This window comes from Myxine glutinosa, chromosome 6 (assembly GCF_964187855.1).
Source record: "Myxine glutinosa chromosome 6, kmMyxGlut1.1, whole genome shotgun sequence".
Lineage (NCBI taxonomy): Eukaryota > Metazoa > Chordata > Myxini > Myxiniformes > Myxinidae > Myxine > Myxine glutinosa.
Window position 1 is genome coordinate 140,500,947 of NC_136266.1, and position 26,281 is coordinate 140,527,227.

Consider the following 26,281-nt stretch of genomic DNA (forward strand, 5'->3'; position numbering starts at 1 on the left):
AACCAGGGATCAGTGTGAGCAGAAGCCTCCAACCCCAGAGGGCTTTGGATGGGCTCTAGAGAGTGCAACGAAGACCTGGCGTCCTGTGTGGTCCAACCTGCCTGTGGCATCCCAGGCCTGCAGCGAACTGGTCAAGTGTGGCTGCAGAAGCGCCACGTGCGGAGGACGATGCTCATGCAAGAAGGCGCGGTGGAAGTGCACCGAACTATGCAGCTGCCGATGTGAGAAGTAGCTTAGCCGAGAAGTAATTTTGCACCATGTTGGGTGAATATACGCACGGTCTGAAAGAGTATCCATTTTTCTTGATTTTCGTATATGGTGTTAAGGGCAGGCTCCGACTTCAGGTTTTTCGGGCATAACATTTTTCCTAATTAAGTTAGAGCGCTGAAACCAACGGCATTGAACGCGCTGTCCCGAGCCCGTTAAAATGACGTTTATTTCATCTTTCTACGTTAATTCGAACGTTTAAAAAAAATTGAGGAAATGCGCCCGAGACACCTACTTTTCAAATATTGTTTTAAAATACTTCTAGATGTTCGATTTTAAAAACAATAACACAAAAATGATCGGAAAAGACTATATTTCTCATTTCTGCAATAAAAACATTTCTTTTCCAAAAACCAAAAAAAACTTTTTTCCCCAAAATTTTCAAAAAAAAAATTCACAAATAATAAAAATTTTCAAATAAGACTAAGAGTGGTCGTATCGCTTAGCGCCGGTTATAGAATCATAGCTGGGACCCTGAAGATTGCCTGATAAAATGTTGGTGCTTTTATCCGGCATGTCCCCATCCACTACCTAAGCTGCCCCACTACTCATTTTCCTTTGTTACTTTGTCAGAGAATGAATAATTCAGTCAGTGAGTGTGGCAAAACGAGACAAGAGGATTGAATTGCCTCGGGATACCGAGTCTGGCTGAATGATGGCCACGCCACGCCTTACGCGTGACGACATAATAGCCACGCCCTCAGAATGACGTCGTGATCTCCACGCCCTCCGCGTGACGTCAGTGTGAATGACCCGGAAATAGTTTTCTCTTTACGGCTGATCATAACCAATGATGTTTACGTGTCATTTATGTGCTTTTTGAACAACCAAGCATCAACCTGTTGCTTCAGATTGTTTTACAAAGGTTACACGACGACTACTGACTGAGTGAGTGTTAAAACGTCTCCATTATCAGCACACACACGTTTTGAAGTTTTCATGTTAAAATCGAACTGGCGCTGGTTATTTAATATTTGTCCCGGACCTCACAGAGTTCGTTGATCGCGTGTTCATCATCTCCAGGAAGCTCTTCCGTCCCGTAATCCTGAATCTGTGTGCGATTTCGTCTCGGATTCTGATTCCGCACTCTTTGACTTTGAGTAACGTGATATACTCGTACATGTTCCTCATAATGTTAGCGGTTGGTTTGTGAACTACTGTCATGGTTGATTCTCTGTAAATGTAATAGCTTTATTACATACGGGCGGGGAGTGCTGGCGGGTACAGGGTGCATTCTATGTGCATACTGCAAGCAGGTACAGGGTGCATTCTATGTGCATGCTGCAAGCAGGTACAGGGTGCATTCTATGTGCATGCTGCAAGCAGGTACAGGGTGCATTCTATGTGCATGCTGCAAGCAGGTACAGGGTGCATTCTATGTGCATGCTGCAAGCAGGTACAGGGTGCATTCTATGTGCATGCTGCAAGCAGGTACAGGGGTGCATTCTATGTGCATGCTGCAAGCAGGTACAGGGTGCATTCTATGTGCATGCTGCAAGCAGGTACAGGGTGCATTCTATGTGCATGCTGCAAGCAGGTACAGGGTGCATTCTATGTGCATGCTGCAAGCAGGTACAGGGTGCATTCTATGTGCATGCTGCAAGCAGGTACAGGGTGCATTCTATGTGCATGCTGCAAGTGTAAGCAGGTACAGGGTGCATTCTATGTGCATGCTGCAAGCAGGTACAGGGTGCATTCTATGTGCATGCTGCAAGCAGGTACAGGGTGCGTTCTATGTGCATGCTGCAAGCAGGTACAGGGTGCATTCTATGTGCATGCTGCAAGCAGGTACAGGGGTGCATTCTATGTGCATGCTGCAAGCAGGTACAGGGTGCATTCTATGTGCATGCTGCAAGCAGGTACAGGGTGCATTCTATGTGCATGCTGCAAGCAGGTACAGGGTGCATTCTATGTGCATGCTGCAAGCAGGTACAGGGTGCATTCTATGTGCATGCTGCAAGCAGGTACAGGGGTGCATTCTATGTGCATGCTGCAAGCAGGTACAGGGTGCATTATATGTGCATCCTGCAAGCAGGTACAGGGTGCATTCTATGTGCATGCTGCAAGCAGGTACAGGGTGCATTCTATGTGCATGCTGCAAGCAGGTACCCTAGGGGTGCATTATATGTGCATGCTGCAAGCAGGTACAGGGTGCATTCTATGTGCATGCTGCAAGCAGGTACAGGTGTGCATTCTATGTGCATGCTGCAAGCAGGTACAGGTGTGCATTCTATGTGCATATTGTAACAAGTACAGGTGTGCATTCTATGTGTATAGTGCAAGCAGGTATTTATTATTTTAGTGAGTGCTCATATCGAATATTGTATACAGTTTGAGTCACTACATTTGAGGAAGGACATCGCTGTCATAGAGAGGGTTCAGCTGGGGCTGCGAAATTGATCCAGGGGCTGGTGTTTAAGGTATGAGCGGTTGAAGGAGACAGAGCTTTATACATAATATAAAGGGAGTGGTTACGAGGGGGATATGATAGAGATGTTTAAGATAATGAAGGGTATCGACAAAATTAGTGCAGAAGAGTTCGTCAGCACAATAGACGGTGATAGGACCAAGGGCCATGGCCTGAGAGTAACGAAGAGGAGAGATAAGACGGCGGTGAGGGAGGGCCGGGTCTTTCACCCAGAGAGTAGTTGATGCATGGAATGTCTCCCTGGAAAGGTAGTAGCAGCAGCATAAATAGTACATAGGTTTAAATTGGTGTTAGATAGGTACAAAAATGCATTGGAGATACGGGGTGCAGGTATTTGGTATTGTTGTAGCGCATGATGGGTGAAATGGCTGCCTCCTGGGTTGAAGTTCCTTCTAAGGGAACATGTATTATAAATGTTTAAGTTCATGTCTCCCACCATCAGTGGAATTACAAATATCATTTTGAATCCATTTTAGTTTTATTTGAAAGGTACTCCTGTTTTCTTGTACGTCAAAAGATGACGTGTTTGTGTTTCAAGACTGCAATCTCACACTTTGATGAAACGACGAAGTCCCGAAAAATTCACAATGGATTTAAGGAATTTTCACAACAGCTCCAAAAATATACGAAGGCCCTAGTCAGGTTCACCATGTCAATAAATTATATTTCGTTCAAAATCATGGTAGATTAGCAAACCTATACATTTTTGGAAAGGTTATAGCATAAGGAAACTAAAAATCAATGGTTACATTTGGAGAGATACCTGTATGGCGGCCATTTTGGATTTTCAAAATGGCCACTGTAAAATACATATTTTGTTCTATTTCTGCCTCTAATTACCCTAAAAACTTTTTAAAATATACTAAACCTATATTTTCAGGGACAAGGAATCCAATGAATGTATCAAATTAGTGCTATGGGGAATGGTACGACACGAATCAAAGGTTTCGGATTGCAAAATACTGTCTTTATATTCGCGATAAGTTGCATAATCAAATACATGTTATCATTTTGTACAGGCAGTTAATAACATCAAAATGTGTCACAATAATTCATATCACCAAACATACACAGGCAGTCAGCAAAATCATATATACACATGCAGTCAGCATAACTTCACATCTACACAGGCAGTCAATGACAAAATATACACAGGCAGTCAATGGCATCAAACATACACGATTACAGAATATGCCATTTAGAGTTCGTCATCACTGTCCTGTGTGTCCTATCCGACAATATAGTCCGCATCGTTTTCACAGTCCGTTCCACACAAGCAAAGGTCGGTCAAATTGATTGGCAAATCGAATTGGTCGAATGGTCGAATGGTCGATCGAAGCGATTGGTCGAATGGTCAAATTGGTCGAATGGTCGAATGGTCGATCGAAGCGATTGGTCGAATGGTCAAATTGGTCGAATGGTCGATCGAAGCGATTGGTCGAATGGTCGAATTGGTCGAATCGAATCGATCGAATTGGTCGAATTGGTCGAATGGAATTGGTCGATTGGTCGAATTGGTCGAATCGAATTGGTCGGAATTGGCAAATGTAAACATTGATTTTCAGATTTTCCATGTAATAACGTTTCCAAAAATGTATAGGTTTGCTAATCTACCATGATTTTGAACGAAAAAACATAGTGAACCTGACTACCCTGTGTATCTGACATGAGATCAGGGCTTTCTCTCTGGATAAAAAATAATATCCAACCATAACAGCCGACGAAGTCGCCGTGATAGGTTTTTGTTACCGCAATAACTTAACGGCTGAAGGGAGCCAAGTCAAACTTCGTACAAGGATGTGTGATGATGCAAAGATGAACTGATTAGATTATGGGGTCAATAGGTCAAAGGTCAGAGATCCTGTTCGGTAAAATTTCTGTTACCGTGGCAACTTGTGAACCAGTGATGGGATTTTGACCAAACTTGGTATAAGTATATATTATGATGCAAAGATGATCTGATTAGATTATGGGGTCAATAGGTCAAAGGTCAGAGATCCTGTTAGGTAATGTTTCTGTTACCGTGGCAACTTGTGAACCAGTGATGGGATTTTGACCAAACTTGGTATAAGTATATATTATGATGAAAAGATGATCTGATTAGATTATGGGGTCAATAGGTCAAAGGTCAGAGATCCTGTTAGGTAAAATTTCTGTTACCGTGCCAACTTGTGAACCAGTGATGGGATTCGGACCAAACTTGGTATAAGTATATATTATGATGAAAAGATGATCTGATTAGATTTTGGCATAAAAGGTCAAAGCCCAGAGGTCATGTCAGGTAAAAATATGATAGTTGAGAACAGCTGAAGATTTAAATCAAACTTAGTACAAGTATGTATGATGATGTATGCAGTGGCATACATCAGTCGAGGTTGCGGCGTCGAAGAGTGTCGTTCTAGTTTTGTTATTGCTTTCTTTCTTGTCTCTTTTGTTTTTTCAGTTGAATGCCCAATGATGTAAGTACGGTACTTGTTTGCTGTGTTGTGTTTACAATAAGTACGAAGTTCAGTGTTTGATTCGACATTCTGTCACATGCTCCTGAAGTCATATCCGTCCCTCGGTTGAAATAAGGCCTAGTTACCATCTATATTCAAAATTACCAAGACCTGATATCATTGCCAGGATAACCGGTCCAAGGGCCTGTTCTCTAAATAACATTAAATATCTCACTTTCTTGAGCGAGTAGTAATGGGGCACAGGTGGCTCGGGATGTGGCTTAATATCCACAATGATCTACAGAGCACCCGCATGGCAGTTTTTAGGAAGATCGGACAATTCGGTGACGATAACATCGAAGCATCTGTTCACCATCATTTGCCATGTTGATTTTGTAGAAATGGCAAGCTGAGATTGTGTGGTCGTCTGGACCTTGAGTGTCTGAGATCACTTCAATAACTTTACATTTCAGCTGAGACGACATGGCCGAAGCAGCACTATCGAGAGCAAGTCTTTACCTTGATGATCTGAGTCAACCTCGCCTCCTGCCACCACAGGCTCGTTCCGACAGTCGAAACCTTCAGCAGCACTGCAGGGAGTTTATGGATGGTGGGTATAGTTTCTCAGTCCTAAAAACATTTGTGGTTCTGTCCTGATGTAAAAAATATTTCACTCTATGCTGATTTAAAAAGTCCTCATTTGCATTTGTTGCTTTTACTTTTGGTAACACTTTAGCTGAGGTATGATTTTGGGATGAGTTGCTCAGGTGGTGATAAGAACAAGCAGATTAGATGTTGGTTCAAGTGCGGATCCAGATGTGGCCTATCAGTGGGGTATTGTAACGTAACGTGTGAGAGCACGCGACGTGGCCTTGGTCTTACGAATAAAGCAATATACTACAGATACAGAACTTAAACTGTTCAGCCTGGTGGAGGGATGCACTCCTTCGAGTGCTGTTCTTGGTATTACGGTATTATTAATACTAGCAGAGTATCCGCCCCTCCCTCCCCCACTCTCTGGGTGGGTCGAGTAACGGAAAAAAGTGTTCATCGAACCGACACCCCTGCAAAGGCACACAAGAACATATAGCTTCCCGAGTTAGTAAGCTCATTGTTACATGTTGCAGACAGGCCTCCCTTGTGTCTAGTGGGTTTTGAAGGGGATATGCATTGTGAGGGTCTCAAGGGTCTCGGGGTCTACAGGGTATAAAGGTGTGAGGGTTCTAGGGAGTCTAAAGGGGTAATATAGTCTGACAGGATCTTTAGGGCCTAAGGGTTCTAATTGCATTGATAGGATCTAATAGGGTCTTGAGGAGTCTATTGGGTCGAAGGGATCTAAAGGGTGTAAATGTCTAACAGCATCCAAAGGGTGTTTCAGCAGTCTAAAGGGTCGAATGGTTTATAAGGTATGTTCCAATAGTACGTAATTAATAGACGTAGTCACTGTGCAACTGACGTTCAAACTGTACATAATTAAGAGACAAATAGTCACGTGGGTTAGTGGCTGGGCATACAATTGCTCCATCATATATATATATATAATTATTTTTCTTTTTCACTTGATGTACTTGTATGAAAAAGTGTCTTTAAACAGAGTTTAGTTTCCCTTTTAACATGTAATGTGACTTTCAAAAGGGACTCCAGAGCTATGACTGACCCAAAATCTGAGGGTGTTTTCCTTTTTTTAGTGTGATAGGTGCATTCGCAGCACAGACCCCTGAGCAGCACAGACCCCTGAGCAGCACAGACCCCTGAGCTCACAGCATGATTTCTAGGTGGAAATCCTGGCACCATATAACATTTAAGACATGTTTATATGATTAGTGTATATATGGATTTCCTGCACCATGAAGCATTGCACTCCTTTATGTGATTGGATGGTTTCTACTGGTTCCAGATGTTGAGCAATTTGAGAAGGTTGTCGGAGGTCTTGGTGAGATGATGAATAACCTTGCAAAGGTCGTAGAGAGTGAGAAGATGAAGGTGGGATGCCGTCACTTGCGTTTCTCAGTTAAGCTTTCGAGTAGTATAGTTCATGCAATCGTTTATGAATGAATCGTTCGTTAAGGCGTTCTTCCTTTCCTCGTATGGGAGTCGCAATTGAAAGCTGTTCCTTTAAAGTGAGAAACCTGTGTGAATGTGAGCTGTGTTTGAAAGGCTGTGATCATTACGACCCTGGTTCAGGCTATCGGAGTACGGAGTCAGTTGGCATCGGCGGCAAAGCAGCGGACGGCACAGCAGCAAAAATTGCAGGCCTTGATCGCTGAGAAGAAGTCCCAGCTGGAGAGGTACCAGGGATGGGAGATGGAGAGGCGGGTTATATATTCCATTGTAACTTTGGGTGTTATTTGCCTGATTTCTGACATTGCATGGTGTTTACAGGCAAATGTAAAAGTCTTGCAGAGAAAATTTAGAGTAGTTAATACAAAAAGGAAGAAAAACACTGTGCTTCTCCTTTTGAACTTTGGAGCGTGTACTTTGGAGCGTGTACTTTGGAGTGCCACGCTTCTTGTATTGCACTGCTGTTTAACCACCTGTGAAAAACAACTACATTTATCTTCTTTCTCTTCTTGAAGAAGAAAGAAAGAAACAACTTGAGCCTGGTGTTGGCTTAGCGGTTAGGGTACCTGCCTAGGATCCTAAGATCCTGAGTTCGAATCCCGGTCGATCGCTGAATTAACGCCAGGGGGGTTAACTCGGCCTGTCATCCTTCCGAGGTCGGCAAATTGAGTACCAGTTCACTGGTAATTCCCTGTTTGTCGTGAAAGGCGACCAACAGGGTTGGCAGCAGGAAGGACATCCGGCCATAAAACATTGCTTCAAATAGGGGACAACGGTGCCCGAAAAAGGCCAACCCCCGCTTTGCGGGGAAAAATGACCTCTAAAGGTGGTTCTTCTTCTTTCTTCTTGAACTCCATCCATGCACTATGCACATGCATCCATGCACATGCATCCGACATCCATGCACACTGAATGCTCAACCACAGGGCCTGCTTTTTTCCGCAGAGATGATATACTGGGCTGGCAGGATCGCCAAGAGTTACGCACACTCACCTCTAAGGTGTTGAGTTTTAATCCTGGCGTTTCACACGCAGGGTGATTCATCAATGTGTGTGCCGACCCTCGAATGGACGTTAAATTCGGCGTCGCGTCTGCTGGCATTACATGATGGATGTTAAACATCCCAATGTGTCCTTCGCAAAGAGTAGGCGAGCTATTACCGGCACCCTAAACAAATTCCAAATTCCTCCCTTCACTTCCTGAGCTGGAGTGGTGACCCGACCAGGATTGTAGCCTAGTAACTGCTTCGGCAGCAACAACAATCTGCATCGAGTATGGTGCATGATGATTATGTAAATACCTGCTTCACTCCTTGCCTTGCATTATACATTAATGGTACTCTAATAGGTTTTTTTTATGCCTCCGTCGAGGAGGTATGTTTTCAGGTTGTCCGTCTGGCTGTCCGTGAGAGGTTTTTGTTACCACGATAACTTGAGAACAGCTGAAGGGATCTTAGTCAAACTTGGTGCAGATATGTATAATGTGTAAAATGAGGTAACGATTAACTGATTATATTTTTGGGTCATGAGGTCAAACACCAAAGCTCAGAGGTCATGTTAGGTTAAAGAAAAGGTCAGAGATCCGGTTTCAGACCAGGTCATTCTACTCTGGACATGCTGCTTCTGCTGTCTCAACAATGGATGGAGGTCCTCAATGCCAAACAGGAAATTAGACCTGTCTCCCTTGACATATCACGTGCCTTCGATACGGTCTGGCACCCCGCTCTGCTCACCAAACTCTCCTCCGATGGTATCCATGGAAATCTCCACGCATGGCTTGCGGACTTCCTCTCTGGTCGTAGTCAACGTGTGGCCCTGAATGGTTTTCTCTCATCTCCCCTTCCTGTTCAGGCTGGAGTTCCCCAAGGCAGTGTTCTGGGCCCTGTGCTTTTTCTGTTCTACATCAATGATCTCTCCGACTCTCTGGAAAATCCTCTCTATCTCTTTGCTGATGACTCCACCCTCTGCCGCTCCATTCCTCTTCCCTCAGATTGGCAGTCTGCAGCCTCCTCACCCTCTGCAGACCTGGACAAAATCAGACTGGTCAAACAAGTGGAACATGTCTTTCAATCCTGACAAATCTCACACTCTTACTATGTCTCTCCGAAAAGACCGACTGGACAACCCTCCCATCTACTTTCTCAACAATGCGCTCCAAGAAGTGCTGTCACTCAAGCTTTTGGGTCTCACTATCTGCCATGATCTTTCCTGGGAACACCACATTTCCAAGCTGGTCTCCAAAGCCAGTCGCCGACTGGGCATCCTCCGTCGTGCGAAGTCCTTCCTTGGCACACCTGAGCTCCTCACCACATACAAAAGGCCTTCATCCGCAGCTCAATGAAATACTGTTCCCCCCTCTGGGCCGGTGCTCCTGCCTCACACCTAGCTCGTCTTCACGCTGTTGAAACCAAAGCTTTCAGAATCATTGGAATCTCCCGCGATGAAGCTAACTCCGAGGGCCTTTCACTCACTCACCGCAGGCAAGTAGGTGGTCTTTCTGTCTTCTACCGACTCCTATCCGGCCTTGCTCCCCCAGCTCTATCTGTGCTCTGTCCCCCAAATATTCTTACAGGTCGCACAAGATCTGCCAGCAACCCTCTTCTGGTGAAATTGCCAAAATCAAGACTCTCTGCTTACTTTCACTCCTTCATTCCTCTTTACTCCCACCTCTGGAACAAACTCCCTCGCTCTCTTCAATCCCACTCCTCCCTCCAGGTCTTTAAAACAGCTGTTCACCACCATCTCTTATCTTCCCCATCCAAAACCTTGATCTCTTCTACCCCAGTTAATTCACCCCAGATCCACTTTTCTTGAAATACCGACTTCTTTCTTTCCTGGAAGTCCTTGTAGTGTCGATGTGTTTTATACCTCTCCCACCCCCCCTTCCCATGCCCCCTCCAAAGCCCTCTCCCTCCCACAGTTCTCTCGATGTCCCTGCTCTCAAATGTTGTGTTTGTGTCCTTCCCCCTCTCTCCCCATCTTGTCTACCGTTCCCCTTATTTTGTTTTTATGTGTCGGTTTGACTTTTTGTGTGATTAATGTTAGCTCTTTCAGAGCCTTGATCTTTCATACAAAAAAAGAAGAAGATATTATTCATGGAATACTTACCCCATGCAGTCAAGTTGGTGTGTCAACTCGTGTTTTTGAAGGGGTTTTTCTTTGATCCAATATGACTGCCAGACCACGTGAGCGATAACATCAAAAATTACATTCTTTAATATAATTGTTGTGTCGATCATGCTCAAGAAATTTCAAACTGATCAGACTAAGCATTGTCCCTGTCAAATTATGACATCATAATTAAGGCACCAATGACGTCATCGTTAACCACACTTATTCCCATGCGGAGTTCGTTAGGAAGTCATGTTTCAATTTATTCCATGGAGTGGTTTTGGAGATAGAGGTGCAACGTTTTTCATTTTTTTTCCAAGATTGCGCCTGTACAGTGTGACCTATGACGTCATAAATATCACAAAAAAATTCTGCAGGAGGAGGTGCTCCAAGTCATGATAAAACAAGTAACATTTGAAAGCAAATGGCTGCCAACGTTGCAGTATTTTCTAAGAGACATAATTAATATCACCCCAGATGGGTTGCAAGACTATTGCAACGCCCCTGTCTGTCTATCTGTGTATATTTGGACGTGTGTATATATGGATCCATAGAGACGTCTATATATTTTCACTTTAAAAAAATCCTGCAACCACTTAGCTCAATGCAAATCTTTAAACATCAGAAGGACTCCCCATAATAATATTTTATTGATAAGTCTAACGTCATAGGTCATATGGCAGCTATATTGGATTGAAGGAAAACATTTGGACATCTCTGAAACAGCTCGACGAAAAAAAATAAAAATTGGCAACATGAACTATCAACATATGTCATCAACTCCCCATTGGGTACATAGGGTGATAACGATGACGTCATTGGTGAAATGGTATTCCAACCATAATTGGTTAAAATCAAAATCCTCATCCGAAAAATCTGAAACATCATATATCTGATTTATGACCTGATGTGAGAGAAGAATTAAACTGATGACATCATCGGGCACTTGGTCTGGTGGCCATATTGGATTGAAAAGAAAAACGTAAAAAAAAACTTCTTTTTGAGAACAGCTTAACAGATCAATGTGAAACTTGATGCATATGATAGACTAGCCATGCGGAATATAGTTTGAATTTGTTTTTTGTATTCATCTTCATTGACACAATTTAGCCTGAAGGTGCACATAAGTGGTTGTTAAATATCCTAATAATCAATCAATAAAGCTACAGATAACGGCAATGTATGTGACTTCATATTGCGACTGGATGATACGGGCATAACGGGCCATAATAGCAGTGTGCCATAAAAGTAGCGTGTTCAGTTAACGATGGTATTTTTTTTTCAAAATGAACGTGCGAGGACGTTCTAATTGGTAATTAATTTTGCCTGACAGTATGATACACTTAAGAGTGCTGAAGTTATTTTGCATTATTTTTGACATCTTACAGTGATGTGTAATTATCCTGTATGGCAATGTGATGCAGTGAAACGTTCGTTTCGCATTCCTCACCTGCATGCTTCTCGTTCCAGGTATCAGGTGCAGTACGAAGCTTTGCTCAAAGTCGAAGCAGAGCAACAAGAGTTTATTGAACAATTTGTGATGCAGAAATAGAAATTGGACAAATAACGTACGACCGACCGTGGACCACACACAATTGAACCGAAGAACCGAATGTTCAGAAGCACAATTTTGAAATGTCTGGACAATAATCTGTTCTCCAATCTTTGGGACCAACTTTTGTTGACAAGTTTACATGTTGTTGTGAGTTCAACCATTTGTTCAGGGTTCAATGAACCTCCATAAAAAATATTTTATTCCTGTATTCAATTAATTATTTCTTTTTTTTTTCATGCAGTGCAGTACCGTACTTTTTATTCAGAAGCAAAATCACAAAAGTGCTTCACAAAGAAGTAAGATGTAACGGTAAAAATATGAGATTTTAATGAGATTTGTAAGCTGTAATTGGTGAGGTTTTGTGTATTTCAAGAAGCAGAGAGTTCTACATTTGAGGAGCATATTAGAAGAAGGCTCGATCCTCAAAAGTCTTCATCATTGTGCGAAGGCTATCGATAGATTCCCCTTGTTTGATGGCAGCTGTCTTACAAGGTTACAAGTTGCGATGTGGTCACAAATATCGATAGGAACATTGTTTATAACAGGCGGAGTCATGCATAAGAACGCACTACGACAGTGAGTCATAAGAACCAGCACTATCATGGAATGTTCATTGTGATGTTTTAAGATTGTTTTGGCTTTGCATGTTTGTCTTTGATGTCGTTATCCCTGCATGACTCACAAACAAACATAGATTAAGCGTTTAGTCATGTGGGATGGGAGATGGCCAGCAGTTTTTTTTTTTTTTTTTTTTTTTTTTTTGTTGTATACAAGATCGAGGCTCGTGAAAGAGCGAACATTAATCACACAGAAAGACAAACAACACATAAAACATAAAACATGGGGAGCGGTAGACAAGATGGGGAGAGAGGGGGAAGGAAACAAAACACAACATTCGAGAGATATGTGGGAGGGAGAGGTCATGGGAAGGGGGGGTGGGAGAGGTATAAAACATGGACACTGCGAGGTCTTCCAGGAAAGAAGTTGGCATTTCAAACAAAGTGGATCTGGGGTGAATTAGCAGGGGTAGAAAAGATCAAGGTTTTGGATGGGGGAAGATAAGAGATGGTGGTGAACAGCTGTTTTAAAGACCTGGAGGGAAGAGTGGGATTGAAGGGAGTGTGGGAGTTTGTTCCAGAGGTGGGAGAAAAGAGGAATGAAAGAGTGAATGTGAGCAGAGAGCCTAGATTTTGGCAGTTTAACTATAAGAGGGTTGCTGGCAGATCATCTGCGACCTGTAGGAATATTTGGGGGACAGAGCACAGAGAGAGCAGGGGGAGCAAGGCCGGAGAGGAGTCGGTAGAAGACAGAAAGACCACCTACCTGCCTGCGGTGAGTGAGTGAAAGGCCCTCGGAGATAGCTTCATCGCGGGAGATTCCAATTATTCTGAAAGCTTTGGTTTCAACAGCGTGAAGCCGAGCTGGGTGTGAGGCAGGAGCACCGGCCCATAGGGGAGAACCGTATTCCATTGAGCTGCGGATGAAAGCCTTGTATGTGGTGAGGAGCTCAGGTGTGCCAAGGAAAGACTTCGCACGACGGAGGATGCCCAGTCGGCGACTAGCTTTGGAGGCCAGCTTGGAAATGTGGTTTTCCAAAGAAAGATCATTGCAGATAGTGAGACCCAAAAGCTTGAGTGACAGAACTTCTTGGAGAGGATTGTTGAGAAAGTAAATGGGAGGGTTGTCCAGTCGGTCTTTTTGGAGAGACATCGTAAGAGTGTGAGATTTGTCAGGATTGAAAGACATGTTCCACTTGTTTGACCAGTCTGTGATTTTGTCCACGTCTTCAGAGAGTGAGGAGGCTGCAGACTGCCGATCTGAGGGAAGAGGAATGGAGCGGCAGAGAGTGGAGTCATCAGCAAAGAGATAGAGAGGATTTTCCAGAGAGTCGGAGAGATCATTGATAAAGACCAGAAAAAGCACAAGGCCCAGAACACTGCCTTGGGGAACTCCAGCCTGAACAGGAAGGGGAGATGAGAGAAATCCATTCAGGGCCACACGTTGACTCCGACTAGAGAGGAAGTCCACTGTGACACAGTGCAGTAGACAGGCCACATGCAGTGCTCACAGTGCTCCTCCCTGTGATAACTGATGGGACTCATCTACCTTTACTGGAGTAAGTTGGTACATGGAAAAGTTGTCTGTGATCTCAGCAGACAACGTTTACCTGTTGTCAAGCTGGCCCACTTGCCTCCATGCAATCATTATGGTACAGGCACAAGCTCTGTGCCATAATGAGTCTTTTTGTGGGCTGATTGTTACATGGGAAAACAATTGCAAGCAATGTTCACAATGGAGAAGGTGTTGCACATGGGAAGAGCAAGCAGTTCATGGATGAGAACTATCTGAACTTTTAGTTTTGTCCATGGCTGGGTCAAATTGAAAAGTTTTCAAGCAATTGTGAAGAGCAATTCCAAATAAAGTTGGTGTACACAAGGCCTTGATCGACTCCATTTTGGAGAGTGAACTTCCTGGACTGACTCCTGTCAACTTGAATTGTGACTCGTATGCCTTCAGAAAATGCTTTGATGATGCTAGACAGTCTTGGTAGACAGGCCACATGCTGTAAACCAACAAAAGGTGGGATGACTACAAAGTCAAAAGTGTTGTGATGCAAAGGTAATGGAAACTGTTCATAAAAGCATCCACTGACCTTGTAGATCATTGGGGCCACTATGTTGGTATCTCAAGACTGAGATGCCCGGTAGTACCTACCTCTGGGCCAGATTAGAGCATGGATCTGGAATTTGGCTAGGGTCCCATCGCACAATAGCTTACTCTTTTCACAAAGTGAAACTCCTTCGTAGCCGTAGCCTATCGGATTGGATACTTACGGGGAAGGTGGGGTATGTTTAATGCTTGAAGATGGAACAAACCCTCGCAAGATAATTGATTGATGCGATATGCTGCCTACGAAGCACCAGGACGACAAGTTGTGTCAGGTCAGGATTTAATGCCAGAGTAGATGCTCAAAAATGAGTACATTACTTCTCAGCTATTTTGACAGCCCTAAAGAAAACTAACATGGCAATAAAATTTGCTACATTATTTCAATAAACTGGCCACACTTCAGCAATGTCAGTGTGAATGTCACATGATTATCCAAAGGGGAATTAACACATGTTGTGTTTTCCAGTTATATGAGCATATTTGCTCATATAACTGCAAACAAGGGTTTTCCATGTGAATTTCGAATGCATTGACATTATGTCTTGGGCTTTTTATATTTGGTATGCAAAATCAAATTTAAAAAAAAAAATTCTTGCAGAACTTTACAAACTACCCAACTCAATGGGTGCATCAATATGGCAACCCTGTTTGCATGGTGAGATGTCACTCATCAGCATCATGTGCAATACCCTACGCAGAGCATTGGTGCTGCGGAAGCAGTTGCTAGGTTACAATACTCGTCGAGTCACCACTCCGACTCAGGAAGCAGGGCAAGAATTTGGAATTTGTTCATGGTGCCTCGCCTCCTCTTCACAAAGGGCACCATGGGATCTTTAATGTCCACCAATTGATGTCGGCAGACAGGGATGCTCAGTTCCAGACAGGGGCACCCACATTGATGAATCACTGGGATGACAGATTAATAGCTCAGTGGGATTCAAACCAAGGCTAGACCGTTTAGAGGTGAGTGTGGGTCCCTCTAGGCCATCCTTGGTTGACTCGGTATCTCTCACGGATTGATGTTGAGATGAAAGAAGGTATCCGTAATCAGGTCCCATGCGACTTACACTCGAACAAGGTAACCGGCAACACCGAGGCAAATTGCTCAAGATTCCAACGTAAGAATCGCTTTCGTCGAACAGAGTTTGACCTGTTCGTTCTTGGTAATAAAAAAAATGAAATGAATGTCAGTGAGGTTCGCTATGTTTTTTTCGTTCAAAATTTTCGGAGATTAGCAAAACTATACATTTTTGGAATATTCAGAGCATGAGGAATCCAAAAATTAATGTTGGAATTTCCGTAAACAACTTTGCAAAAATGACACTCAGGACAGTGATGAAGATCTGTAAAAGCATATTCCTGAACGGTATAGACCTCGTAGATCCTGTGTATAGGACTTATAGTTCAATATGATACTAACAAGGCTGCTTTCTTGCTTTATAAACCAATACCTATAACTTCAAAGGACTTGCAATATCATGTATTATGGTATAATACAGTTATATCACAAATATAAAGACAATGGTTTTCAATTACCTTTGTTTGTTGCTTTTCTATAATCCTGAGCACAATTTTGAGGCCTTTATTGGATTCCTTGGCCCAGAAAACATAGGATTAGCATATTTAATGAAGTTTCTAGGTTGACTAGAAGCCGAGATAGCGCAAAATAGGTATTTTACGGCAGCCATTTTGAAAATCCAAAATGGCGGCCATGCAGGTGTCTGTGCAAATGCCAACATTGATTTTCGGATTCTCCATCCTCTGATGATTCCAAAAATGTACAGGTTTGCTAATCTCCCAAAATTTTGAACGAACTTATATTTGTTAACATAGTGAACCTGACTATCACACACACAAAGGTGTTGAATGAACTCGTCTCTCGCATCACCATTGGGTAAAGCATTCAAACGATTTCTGTGGAATATAAACAATGCAACGGAAGGTGCATTTTGCTAATCAATGTTACAAACAACATTTACTTCATGATTTGGGGTTGACTAACAACAACAACAAAAATTGACAGGTGTCGATGTGGTGACAACTCATGCAATGCAGATGCCACTAGCTATGATGAATCCTGGCAATTTATTCCAAACCCTACAAAAGATGGATCTTTTTTTGAGAAATGGATCTTATCCAGTAAGCATCACCGTACTACCAATTCAGATATGCAGGTTTAGCTACATAGGCTTGGCGTGCTACAAGGTGAGACTTCACCTGCGCTTGACCTTGCGGTCCTGCGGTAAAGAGCCACAGTACGTGTGACTGCAGCACATTGTGAGAAGCATAAGCAAGGGAACGAGAAGGAACGGGGAATAGACGGCGAGTAGCAGCGATCGCTGTCCTTGTGTACTGGGGCTTGGGTGGGTCGAGTTGGAGAAGTCGTGCCACATAAAGTGTGAGCAGATTACGAGGTCGGTGGTCGCAACGTGCGTGGCATACATGATGACGGGTACACGGATCCAGCGTTGACCACCTTCCAGTGATAGGGGGAGAAAAAGAAGGTCAAACAAATGAAATGTTTCTGATCGGTCCTCGACTCTATCAACTCGACTACAATGACATTTCGGAACATCAATCTCTTTTTTCCCATTTTATATGAATGACTGAAATTAACTTGGCTATTTGGTAAAGAAAACTTCCTCCCCCCCAAGCCCTGTCCCTCCCACAGATCTCCCGATGTCCCTGTTCTCTACTCTTTTTTTTTGTATACAACATCGAGGCTCGTGTAAGAGTTAGCATCAATCACAAAAAAGGACAAACGGATACACAAAACATACAATAAAGGGAGCTGGAGACAAGATGGGGAGAGAGAGGGAAGCACACAAGTACAACAGCAGAGAACAGGGACAACGGAAGATCTGTGGGAGGGAGAGGGCTTGGGGGGAGGAGGCAGTGGAGGGAAGGGGGGGTAGGAAAGGTATAAAACACATGGACACTGCGAGAACTTCCAGGAAAGAAAGTCGGGATCTCAAAAATAAAAAGTGGATCTGGGGTGAATTAGCGGGGGTAGAAAAGATCAAGGTTTTGGATGGGGGAAGATAAGAGGTGGTGATGAACAGCTGTTTTAAAGACCTGGAGGAGGGAGTACTTGTACTTGTGTGCTTCCTTCTCTCTCCCCATCTTGTCCTCCCCGCACTTTATCTTATGTTTTATGTGTCAGTTTGTCTTTTTGTGCTTAATTTTAGCTCCTATACGAGCCTCGATCTTGTATACAAAAAAAAAAAAACTAACACCTCGACTTCTCTACCATAAGAGGATGCAAAATTAGCAAAAGTTCTCAACAATGTAAAACTTTATTTGGTTCAGCAACAGTCACAGGCAAAGAATCTCTTGCCTTTTGAAAAGTAGAAGAGCCGGAGCTAGAGTAATGGGTGCTTACCTTTGTAGAAGGCGTAGGCTGCAACAGGGAGGAATGGTAACTGCATGAAGATCTCACAAAACAAGATGGCGTGGAACCATGCAGGTGGATCCACCAGGAGAGGGTCTCGGTAATTGATTGCATAGTCACCAAGTATCTGGCGAAGCTGGTGGAGTGTACAAGAAAGAAGGGATACGTAAGACTGGGGAAGGAAGAAAAGACTGAAGGGGTTGGGAAGAGGCATGACTAATCTGCTGAGTCCAGTGAGTACTTGGATTGGATGTCTACAGGGGAAGGTAGGGTATTATTGGCTCTGATGTTTGGCCCAGGTCTTTGGAAACATCAATTTGGCTGAGGGCTCTTTTATGTGGCCCGTCTTGCATAAATCAGATGGGCATTCCTGAAATTCAACTGAACGTGCCAGGAACGTGGAATTTAGCCAGGGTGAGGCGAAACTCTCCAACTTTATTTATTTATTTTTTGTTACAAGATCGAGGCTCGTGTAAGAGCTAACATTAATCACAAAAAGACAAACTGACACATAAAACATATGACAAAGGGAGCGGGAGACAAGATGGGGAGAGAGAGGGAAGCACACAAGTACAACAATAGAGAACAGGGACATCGGGAGATCTGTGGGAGGGAGAGGGCTTGGGGGAGGCGGCATGGGAAGGCAGGGGAGGGGGGGGGGGGGTGGCAAAGTATAAAACACAAGGACACTGCTGGAACTTCCAGGAAAGAAAAAAGTCGGTATTTCCAAAAAAAAGGGGATTTGGGGTGAAAAGTGAAAAAAGTTGACTCATTGAAAAAAAGACACCATGGGATCTTTAACGTCCACCAACAATCAGTGCTGGCAGACAGGTCCTCTGGGTTATTGTCCTTCGGAAGTAATGCACACACATGGATGCATCGTCCTGCATGCAAAACACCAGGGTGACCGTTTTTATAGCTTGGTCGACATTCAAACCCAGGCTAGACGGCTCAAAGGTGAGCATACACACACCTGGCTATTCTGCCAAACCCTAGAGAGAAAGCGTGATGTGAGTGAATTCAAGAGGTCATGTACTGTATACTGATGCGAAGTGAGGTCAAGTTAATGGTAATGGGTTAGTATGTGCAACTAAATCTATTCAGATCACACCATTGCATCCGAATGATCACACCATTCGAGTCTTGATAGCACCGTAGGTTACCTTCCCAGGATTAAGGAAGGCAAAGAGTGGGACGAGAGGCAAAGCTGAGCTCTTGCTTTGCTGCAACCGCTACACGTCTTGAATGCATAACATGTGCAGCTCGTAGAGCAGTGTCTCCGTGCGTGATGCCTACCGGCTGCGGGTAGTACGATGCGGGAAAAACACCCTGCGAGTCGAACAGCAGGAACACCGGGATGAAAGCGATGAAGTACAGGAAGAAGCAGATCTCTAACACGCGCAGCCCCACCATGGCATCAGTTGGCACGTTTCACAAGCTGTCTCCTCCTCCTCCTCCTCCTCCTCCTTTTTACTGTTGGCACGTTTACAATCTGTCTCCTACTCCTCCTCCTCCTCCTCCTCCTCCTCCTTTTTATAGTTGGCACGTTTACAAGCTGTCCCCTCCTCCTACTCCTCCTCCTCCTTTTTACAGTTGGCACGTTTACAATCTGTCTCCTCCTCCTCCTCCTCCTCCTCCTCCTTCTCCTCCTTCTCCTCCTCCTCCCACTCCTCCTCCTCCTCCTTTTTACCTTCTACAGACATGGCATTTAATATGGAATATTTTTTTTGTGGGGGTGAACTTACTTTTCAAGATGACTTAGAACCAAAAGTTCATTGGAATTATGTTGAAATTATTCTAGATTTTGTTAATGTGACCTTTAAACGAAACAAAAACCACATTTGACATTTCGAAGCAAATAAATTGATCCTTGAAAGTGATGTAAACTGATATCGAACTCAATTCACGGACAGTACTGTGTTAAACTTCTGTACGTTTTCCAGAAGTATCTCTTTATTTTGCACATTAGCCAAAATAATTTCAACAAAAACAAAAGCTAAATTATGACTGGGATTACGGACAGTAAAATTACAGTTCAGTACTTCGTGTAACCCCCACGAGCATTCAGGAGAGCACGTACACGTTGAGGCATGCTGTTCACGAGATTTGCCAAGGTTTGGACAGGAATCGCTTGCCATGCAGTGACAATAGCCTGCTGCAATTCACGCACAGAGGTCGGCTGCTGGTCCAAGTGGTCGATTTGATGCGTTAATTCTGCCCACAAGTTCTCTATCGGATTCATATCCGGGGAGATGGCAGGCCACTCCATATAATCTACACCACGGTCAGCAAGAAAGTGTTGGATCATGCGAGCACGATGAGGCCATGCATTGTCATCTTGGAAGACAAAGTTTCCTCAAAAGGCTGCACGAGCAAATGGAAGCAATGTTGCTTCCAGAATGGCCCTGTACTTGAACTGGTTCAGGTTTCCATTCAGAACAACCAGGTCAGTTTTGCCCCCTGCATGAAAAGCAGCCCAAACGGTCACCCCACCACCTCCAGCTTGGACTCGTGGCACCATACAATCTTTGTTGTAGGCTTCATGCACTTGTCTGCGTACTCGGACGCGGCTATCTTGACGATAGACCAGAAATCTAGACTCGCCACTGAAGATCACGTGATTCCAGTGTCCTGGCTGCCATTGACGGTGCTCTCTGGTCCACTGCAATCGGCGCTGGCGGTGTTGTCTGGGTCAGGCGTGGCTTTCTCAGGGGACGCCTGGCACGATAGCCTGCTTGAACCAGTCGTTGGTTGACTAGCCTTCTGGATACAGGCACATTTGTCAGTTGCTGCCACTCAGCCCGAAGCCGATTAGCTGACTTGGTACGGCCATTGCGGACTAACCGGTGCAGCTGGCGATCATCCCTCCTTGTGGTTCTGCAGGGACGTCCTGGCCTCGGTATTGGATTAGGGACACCCCTCTGAGCATTTCGTTTCAGGATCCTTGACACCTGACCTTGAGTGATGCCATACTGCCGAGCAATAGCACGGTTTCATGCCGTAATTTCGTAAAGCCACCACTCCATGACAAACAGCATTGTCGAGTTGACGGACCATCTCCAGAGGAAGCGGCAATAACTTTTGGAGACGTGCAGCAGTTGTTTTCCACTAATACAGAACGCAACAACCCTTGTATACCCGACTGTGAAGCCAATCATCAAATGCACCTGTCCGTACATTTTGCCACGCCACCTGTGATATAATCCTGTTGTTGACTTCTTGCTGCGACAGACAATCAGTGACATGGTTCTTTTAACAAATAAATCACCAAAGTGTAAAAGAAACTCACCAGATTGATATACTGAGTTAAGAAAGTAAACCCAAGTCAAGAAAAAAAAAATATTCCATATGAAATGCCAAGTCTGTAAATGTCTCCAGCGCAAACCCTTGATAACTCCAACCCTTTTTCTCCTCCCTCTGCCCCTTAAATATTTTGCCCACTCCCTTATATCCTCTCCATCCATCTTTCCGTCTGTTATAGACATTCCCACACTTTCTGGACTCTTTAACAAAATGATTCTTAATTCCTGAAAATTTTCCGAAACGACACAAAATGCTGCACCAAATGAAATCATCTTGCGTTGTGATATGTAATGTGCATCAGATTCGAGTAATAATGTTCTTTTTTAATAGAACAGTCTGTGTGGGTAGTGCATGGCAAAGTGTATCACTTGATCAGTTCACAAGATGACCTTTTCTCACCATGTGACCAGGGAATTCACAGCCCAACAGTGAGCAGACATATTGATTCAGGCAGCAAGAAAAAGCTACCGTAGTTGAAAATCCAAGTGCCACTGTTGACACAATGAAAGAATAAAGGTTTACTGACTGCTTATGAAATAACTAGTGGGCCAGTGGGGTATGCTTACACATTGTAAGCGATAACGAGCCGTGCTTCTTACGCAGGTACATAATAGGATTTAAAAAAAATAGAACAGTGTGTGAGTCTTCTAATAAATAGAAGCTTTATGATTATGGGCAAGTATCACCGACCTGCTGCTAGATATCAATTTAGGTTAATATATTTATTTATTTTACGGACGCGTTTACTGTTTTTACGTAAATTTTCATCGAGATCTTGATTTCACAGTTTACAGTTATATAAATTACAATTTTCAAATGCAAGATATCAATTGAGGATTTTTTTAAACGGGCACCTTTCCGATTATTTACGTAAATTTTCATTTATACAGACACTTTTTTTTATGGACATTAGTGTCATGTTTAGTTCATGGTTTACAGTTGTAAAAATTACAATTTTCAAATGCAAGATATTGATCGAGGTTGTTTTATGGATGAGTTTACAGTTATTTACGTACATTTTCATTTACAGACCCCTTTTTTTTTTTTTTACGGACATTTTTGTCTTGTTTATTTCACAATTTACAGTTATATAAATTAGAATTTTCAAATGCTAGGTATTGATTGAGGTTTTTTTTAAAGATGAGTTTACAGTTATTTACGTTGAGTATACTTTCCAACGGTTCTGTGAATTATCCTGGTGTACCAGCGTTGATGTCCATCGGCACATCAAATTTCAGCTTTCTACGACACCTGGAAGGTACCGAACACACTTATGTATGCATTTACAGTTTTTTAACGGAAATTATCATTTCCTAATGCTTTCCAGTGGTTCTGGGATTTTTCTCGGTGTACCAGCTTCGCTGTCCATCGGCACACCAAATTTCAGCTTTCTACGACACCTGGAAGGTACCGAACATTAATATCAGTCATTGGTTAGAATGAGGTTTATATATATATATACATACATAGGGTAATTACTAATATGATACAGGTTGACATTCTATTTCAATAAATACCCCGAAGTTCCATTTATTGGGTACATACTCTGAGTTGGGACAAACTTGTGATCTGGGACAGGTCTTGTAAAACCTGGAAGAGAAGGGAGAGCCTGCCACGCTGATCTGGGCAGATCTAGTGGAACTCATCTGGGGGAATGGTGGAAGGGGGGGGGGGGGGGGGGTGAAACCACCACTACCTTGTGTTTACCCTTTGATTGACATAAGGCTAAAGGTTTTAACCCTAACAGAAGAAGCGGGTAATTTGAACTGATATGCCGTGGTGGAAAACCATCTAGGGGAAGGAAACCCCAAATTCAAAACCTTACCTCTGCCTTGAGGTCAGTTGTTGGCTCAGCAATGGTTATATAGTGATGGAGGTACGGTAGAAATAGTCATGGGGGAATGAATGGTACATTCGTTTTTGGTACCAACCACATCACCGCGATCGAAGGCACCATGCACATAATTATTGGCCTTGTAACAAGGGACACCATGCACCGAACTGCTGATCCGAACTACCCTCCACGAGGGACACCATGCACCGAACTGCTGATCCTACCTTATCTCCACGAGGGACACCATGCACCGAACTGCTGATCCTACCTTATCTCTACGAGGGACACCATGCACCTAACTGCTGATCCTACCTTATCTCCACGAGGGACACCATGCACCGAACTGCTGATCCTACCTCATCTCCACGAGGGACACCATGCACCTAACTGCTGATCCTACCTTATCTCCACGAGGGACACCATGCACCGAACTGCTGATCCTACCTCATCTCCACGAGGGACACCATGCACCGAACTGCTGATCCTACCTTATCTCCACGAGGGACACCATGCACCGAACTGCTGATCCTACCTCATCTCCACGAGGGACACCATGCACCTAACTGCTGATCCTACCTTATCTCCACGAGGGACACCATGCACCGAACTGCTGATCCTACCTCATCTCCACGAGGGACACCATGCACCGAACTGCTGATCCTACCTCCTCTCCACGAGGGACACCATGCACCGAACTGCTGATCCTACCTCATCTCCACGAGGGACACCATGCACCTAACTGCTGATCCTAACTACTCTCCACGAGGGACACCATGCACCGAACTGCTGATCCTACCTCATCTCCACGAGGGACACCATGCACCGAACTGCTGATCCTACCTCCTCTCCACGAGGGACACCATGCACCGAACTGCTGATCCTACCTCATCTCCACGAGGGACACCATGCACCTAACTGCAGATCCTAACTACTCTCCACGAGGGACACCATGCACCGAACTGCTGATCAAACCTTATCTCCACGAGGGACACCATGCACCGAACTGCTGATCCTAACTACTCTCCACGAGGGACACCATGCACCGAACTGCTGATCCTACCTCCTCTCCACGAGGGACACCATGCACCGAATTGCTGATCCTACCTCATCTCCACGAGGGACACCATGCACCGAACTGCTGATCCTACCTCCTCTCCACGAGGGACACCATGCACCGAACTGATGATCCTACCTCCTCTCCACGAGGGACACCATGCACCGAACTGCTGACCCTATCTCCTCTCTACGAGGGACACCATGCACCGAACTGCTGATCCTCCTGCAGATCGAGAGTTGATGTTCCGTATGTACCCTGTGGCTGCTCGTTGCATCTTTCCTTGAAGCGCAGCTATGCCGCTGATGCAGTGCCCCTGTTACCAGCAAGCTGGTAACCATTTTGCCGACCTCGGACGGATGACATGAGTTTGAGTGAACCCACCTGATGTTATTTCAACGGCACGACAGGGGCTAGAACTGAAGACCCTAAAATCTGAAGTAAAACTAGAACGGGCACTCGGTAGAGCGCATACCTTCGCCGCAGCTACTGTTCTGTACTTGGCATGGGAGTGTAGGGAACAGAACAACAAAAATACGATTTTGACCTTTTCGTGACCTTGACCTTTGACCCGATTGCTCCCAAAATCTAATCAAATGTGTCCCGTATAATAACCAATCATCCCACCAAATTTCATGCAATTCGGTTGAATACTTTTTGAGTTATGCGAATAACATACACACACACACACAGACATACAAATAAATACACAGCGATCAAAACATAACCTTCCGCTTTTGCGAAGGTAATAAACATAAATGCAAATTTCGCATGTGGAAAAAGTAAGTACACCCTTGGCTCTAACAGGTGGTATTGCCCCCTTTGGCAGAAACAACCTCAAGTAGGTGTTTCTTATAACTGTCTACCAGTCTCTGACATCGACTGGGAGAAATTTTTGCCCACTCCTCCATGCAGAATTCTTCCAGCTGTGCGATGTTTGAGGGGTTTTTTGCATGCACAGCTCGTTTCAAATCCCCCCACAACATCTCGATGGGATTTAGATCCGGGCTTTGACTTGGCCATTCCAGAACCCTCCATTTCTTTCTTTTCAGCCATTCCTTGGTGGATTTACTGGTATGTTTAGGGTCATTGTCATGTTGCAAGGTCCACCTTCGGTTGAGCTTCAACTTTCCGACAGATGGCCTCACATTATCCTCAATCACCCTCTGGTACAATGAAGAATTCATAGTGGATTCTATGATGGTGAGCTGCCCAGGCCCTGATGCAGCAAAGCTGCCCCAAACCATAATATTTCCACCACCATGCTTCACAGTTGGTATCAGGTTCTTGTGGTTAAATGCTGTCTTTGGTTTTCACCAAACATGTCTTCTGGTACTGTGGCCAAATAGCTCTACCTTTGACTCATCTGTCCAGAGCACATTGTTCCAGAAGTGCTGGTCTTTGCCTAGGTGTTCATTGGCAAATTTTAGTCTTGCCCTGATGTTCTTTCTGGACAGAAAAGGTTTCCTCCTGGCACACCTCCCATGTAGATCAAATTTGTGCAGCCTCTTTCTAATGGTAGACTCGAGCACTTTGACATCAACAGTGGCAAGAGCTACCTGCAGGTCCCGTGATGACATTCTGGGGTTCTTAGAGACTTCTTTCAGCATCTTGCGGTCTGCTCTCGAGCTGAACTTGATGGGGCGGCCTGGCCTGAACAAGTTGGCAGTTGTTTGGAATCTTCTCCACTTGTAGATGATCTTCCGGACAGTCGAATGATTCATTTCAAATTGTTTGGAGAGCTTTTTAAATCCCTTCCCAGACTCGTAGGGATCTATAACCTTCTTTCTGAAGGCCTCAGAGAGCTCTTTTGATCGAGGCATGGTGACGCCGCACACTTCAACAACAAAGAGCAAACCAAACTAAATGTCTGAGGTTTAAATAAGACAGGTTCCCCAAGATCCTCTCTGACGATGTTCTAATCATTTGCACCTGAGCTGGTGCACCTGATTATAATTTTAGGTATTTGAAGTAGTGAGAAATGTAAGGGTGTACATACTTTTTCCACACGTGAAATTTGCATTTATGTTTATTTAAATTATACAATGGACTACAAAATGTAAATGTTTCATGATATTTGTTATATTATATCACCTTTATCTGTCAATATTGTTGAAATGAAGATCAAATAGCTGTATGTTGAAATATGTTGAAAAAGTCAAAACTTTAC

General features: G+C 44.0%; 2 protein-coding genes across 3 annotated transcripts in view; one reads left to right on the top strand and one right to left on the bottom strand.

Annotated features, from left to right (window-relative positions):
• Window positions 1–989: 989 nt before the first annotated feature.
• On the top strand, window positions 990–12,067 carry IFT20 (intraflagellar transport 20). Its single transcript, XM_068121198.2, has 5 exons — window positions 990–1,155; window positions 5,607–5,743; window positions 7,031–7,116; window positions 7,318–7,421; window positions 11,775–12,067. Exons 2-5 carry the CDS (start codon window positions 5,617–5,619, stop codon window positions 11,854–11,856), a joined length of 399 nt encoding a protein of 132 aa, XP_067977299.1. The 5' UTR covers window positions 990–1,155; window positions 5,607–5,616; the 3' UTR covers window positions 11,857–12,067.
• Window positions 12,068–14,792: 2,725 nt separating this feature from the next.
• TMEM97 (transmembrane protein 97) overlaps window positions 14,793–26,281 on the bottom strand; it is a 12,793-nt gene continuing 1,304 nt past the window's right edge. The window contains exons 1-3 of one of the 2 annotated variants that reach the window (XM_068121197.2): window positions 19,217–19,363; window positions 17,912–18,056; window positions 14,793–17,005 (exon numbers count right to left, since the gene is read on the bottom strand). In XM_068121197.2, coding sequence (XP_067977298.1) covers window positions 16,743–17,005; window positions 17,912–18,056; window positions 19,217–19,333 — 525 coding nt within the window. In that variant the 5' untranslated portion in view covers window positions 19,334–19,363 and the 3' untranslated portion in view covers window positions 14,793–16,742. Of the gene's footprint in view, window positions 17,006–17,911; window positions 18,057–19,216; window positions 19,364–26,281 lie in introns of those variants that run through there. The other variant, XM_068121196.2, reaches the window with a different exon arrangement.

Excerpts from the sequence above, each read along its gene's own strand:
- IFT20 (XM_068121198.2), top strand. The coding sequence starts at position 5,617 with ATGGCCGAAGCAGCACTATCGAGAGCAAGTCTTTACCTTGATGATCTG. Across the intron at positions 5,744-7,030 it reads CTGCAGGGAGTTTATGGATG|ATGTTGAGCAATTTGAGAAG; the intron begins GTGGGTATAGTT and ends TACTGGTTCCAG. Across the intron at positions 7,117-7,317 it reads TAGAGAGTGAGAAGATGAAG|GCTATCGGAGTACGGAGTCA; the intron begins GTGGGATGCCGT and ends ACCCTGGTTCAG.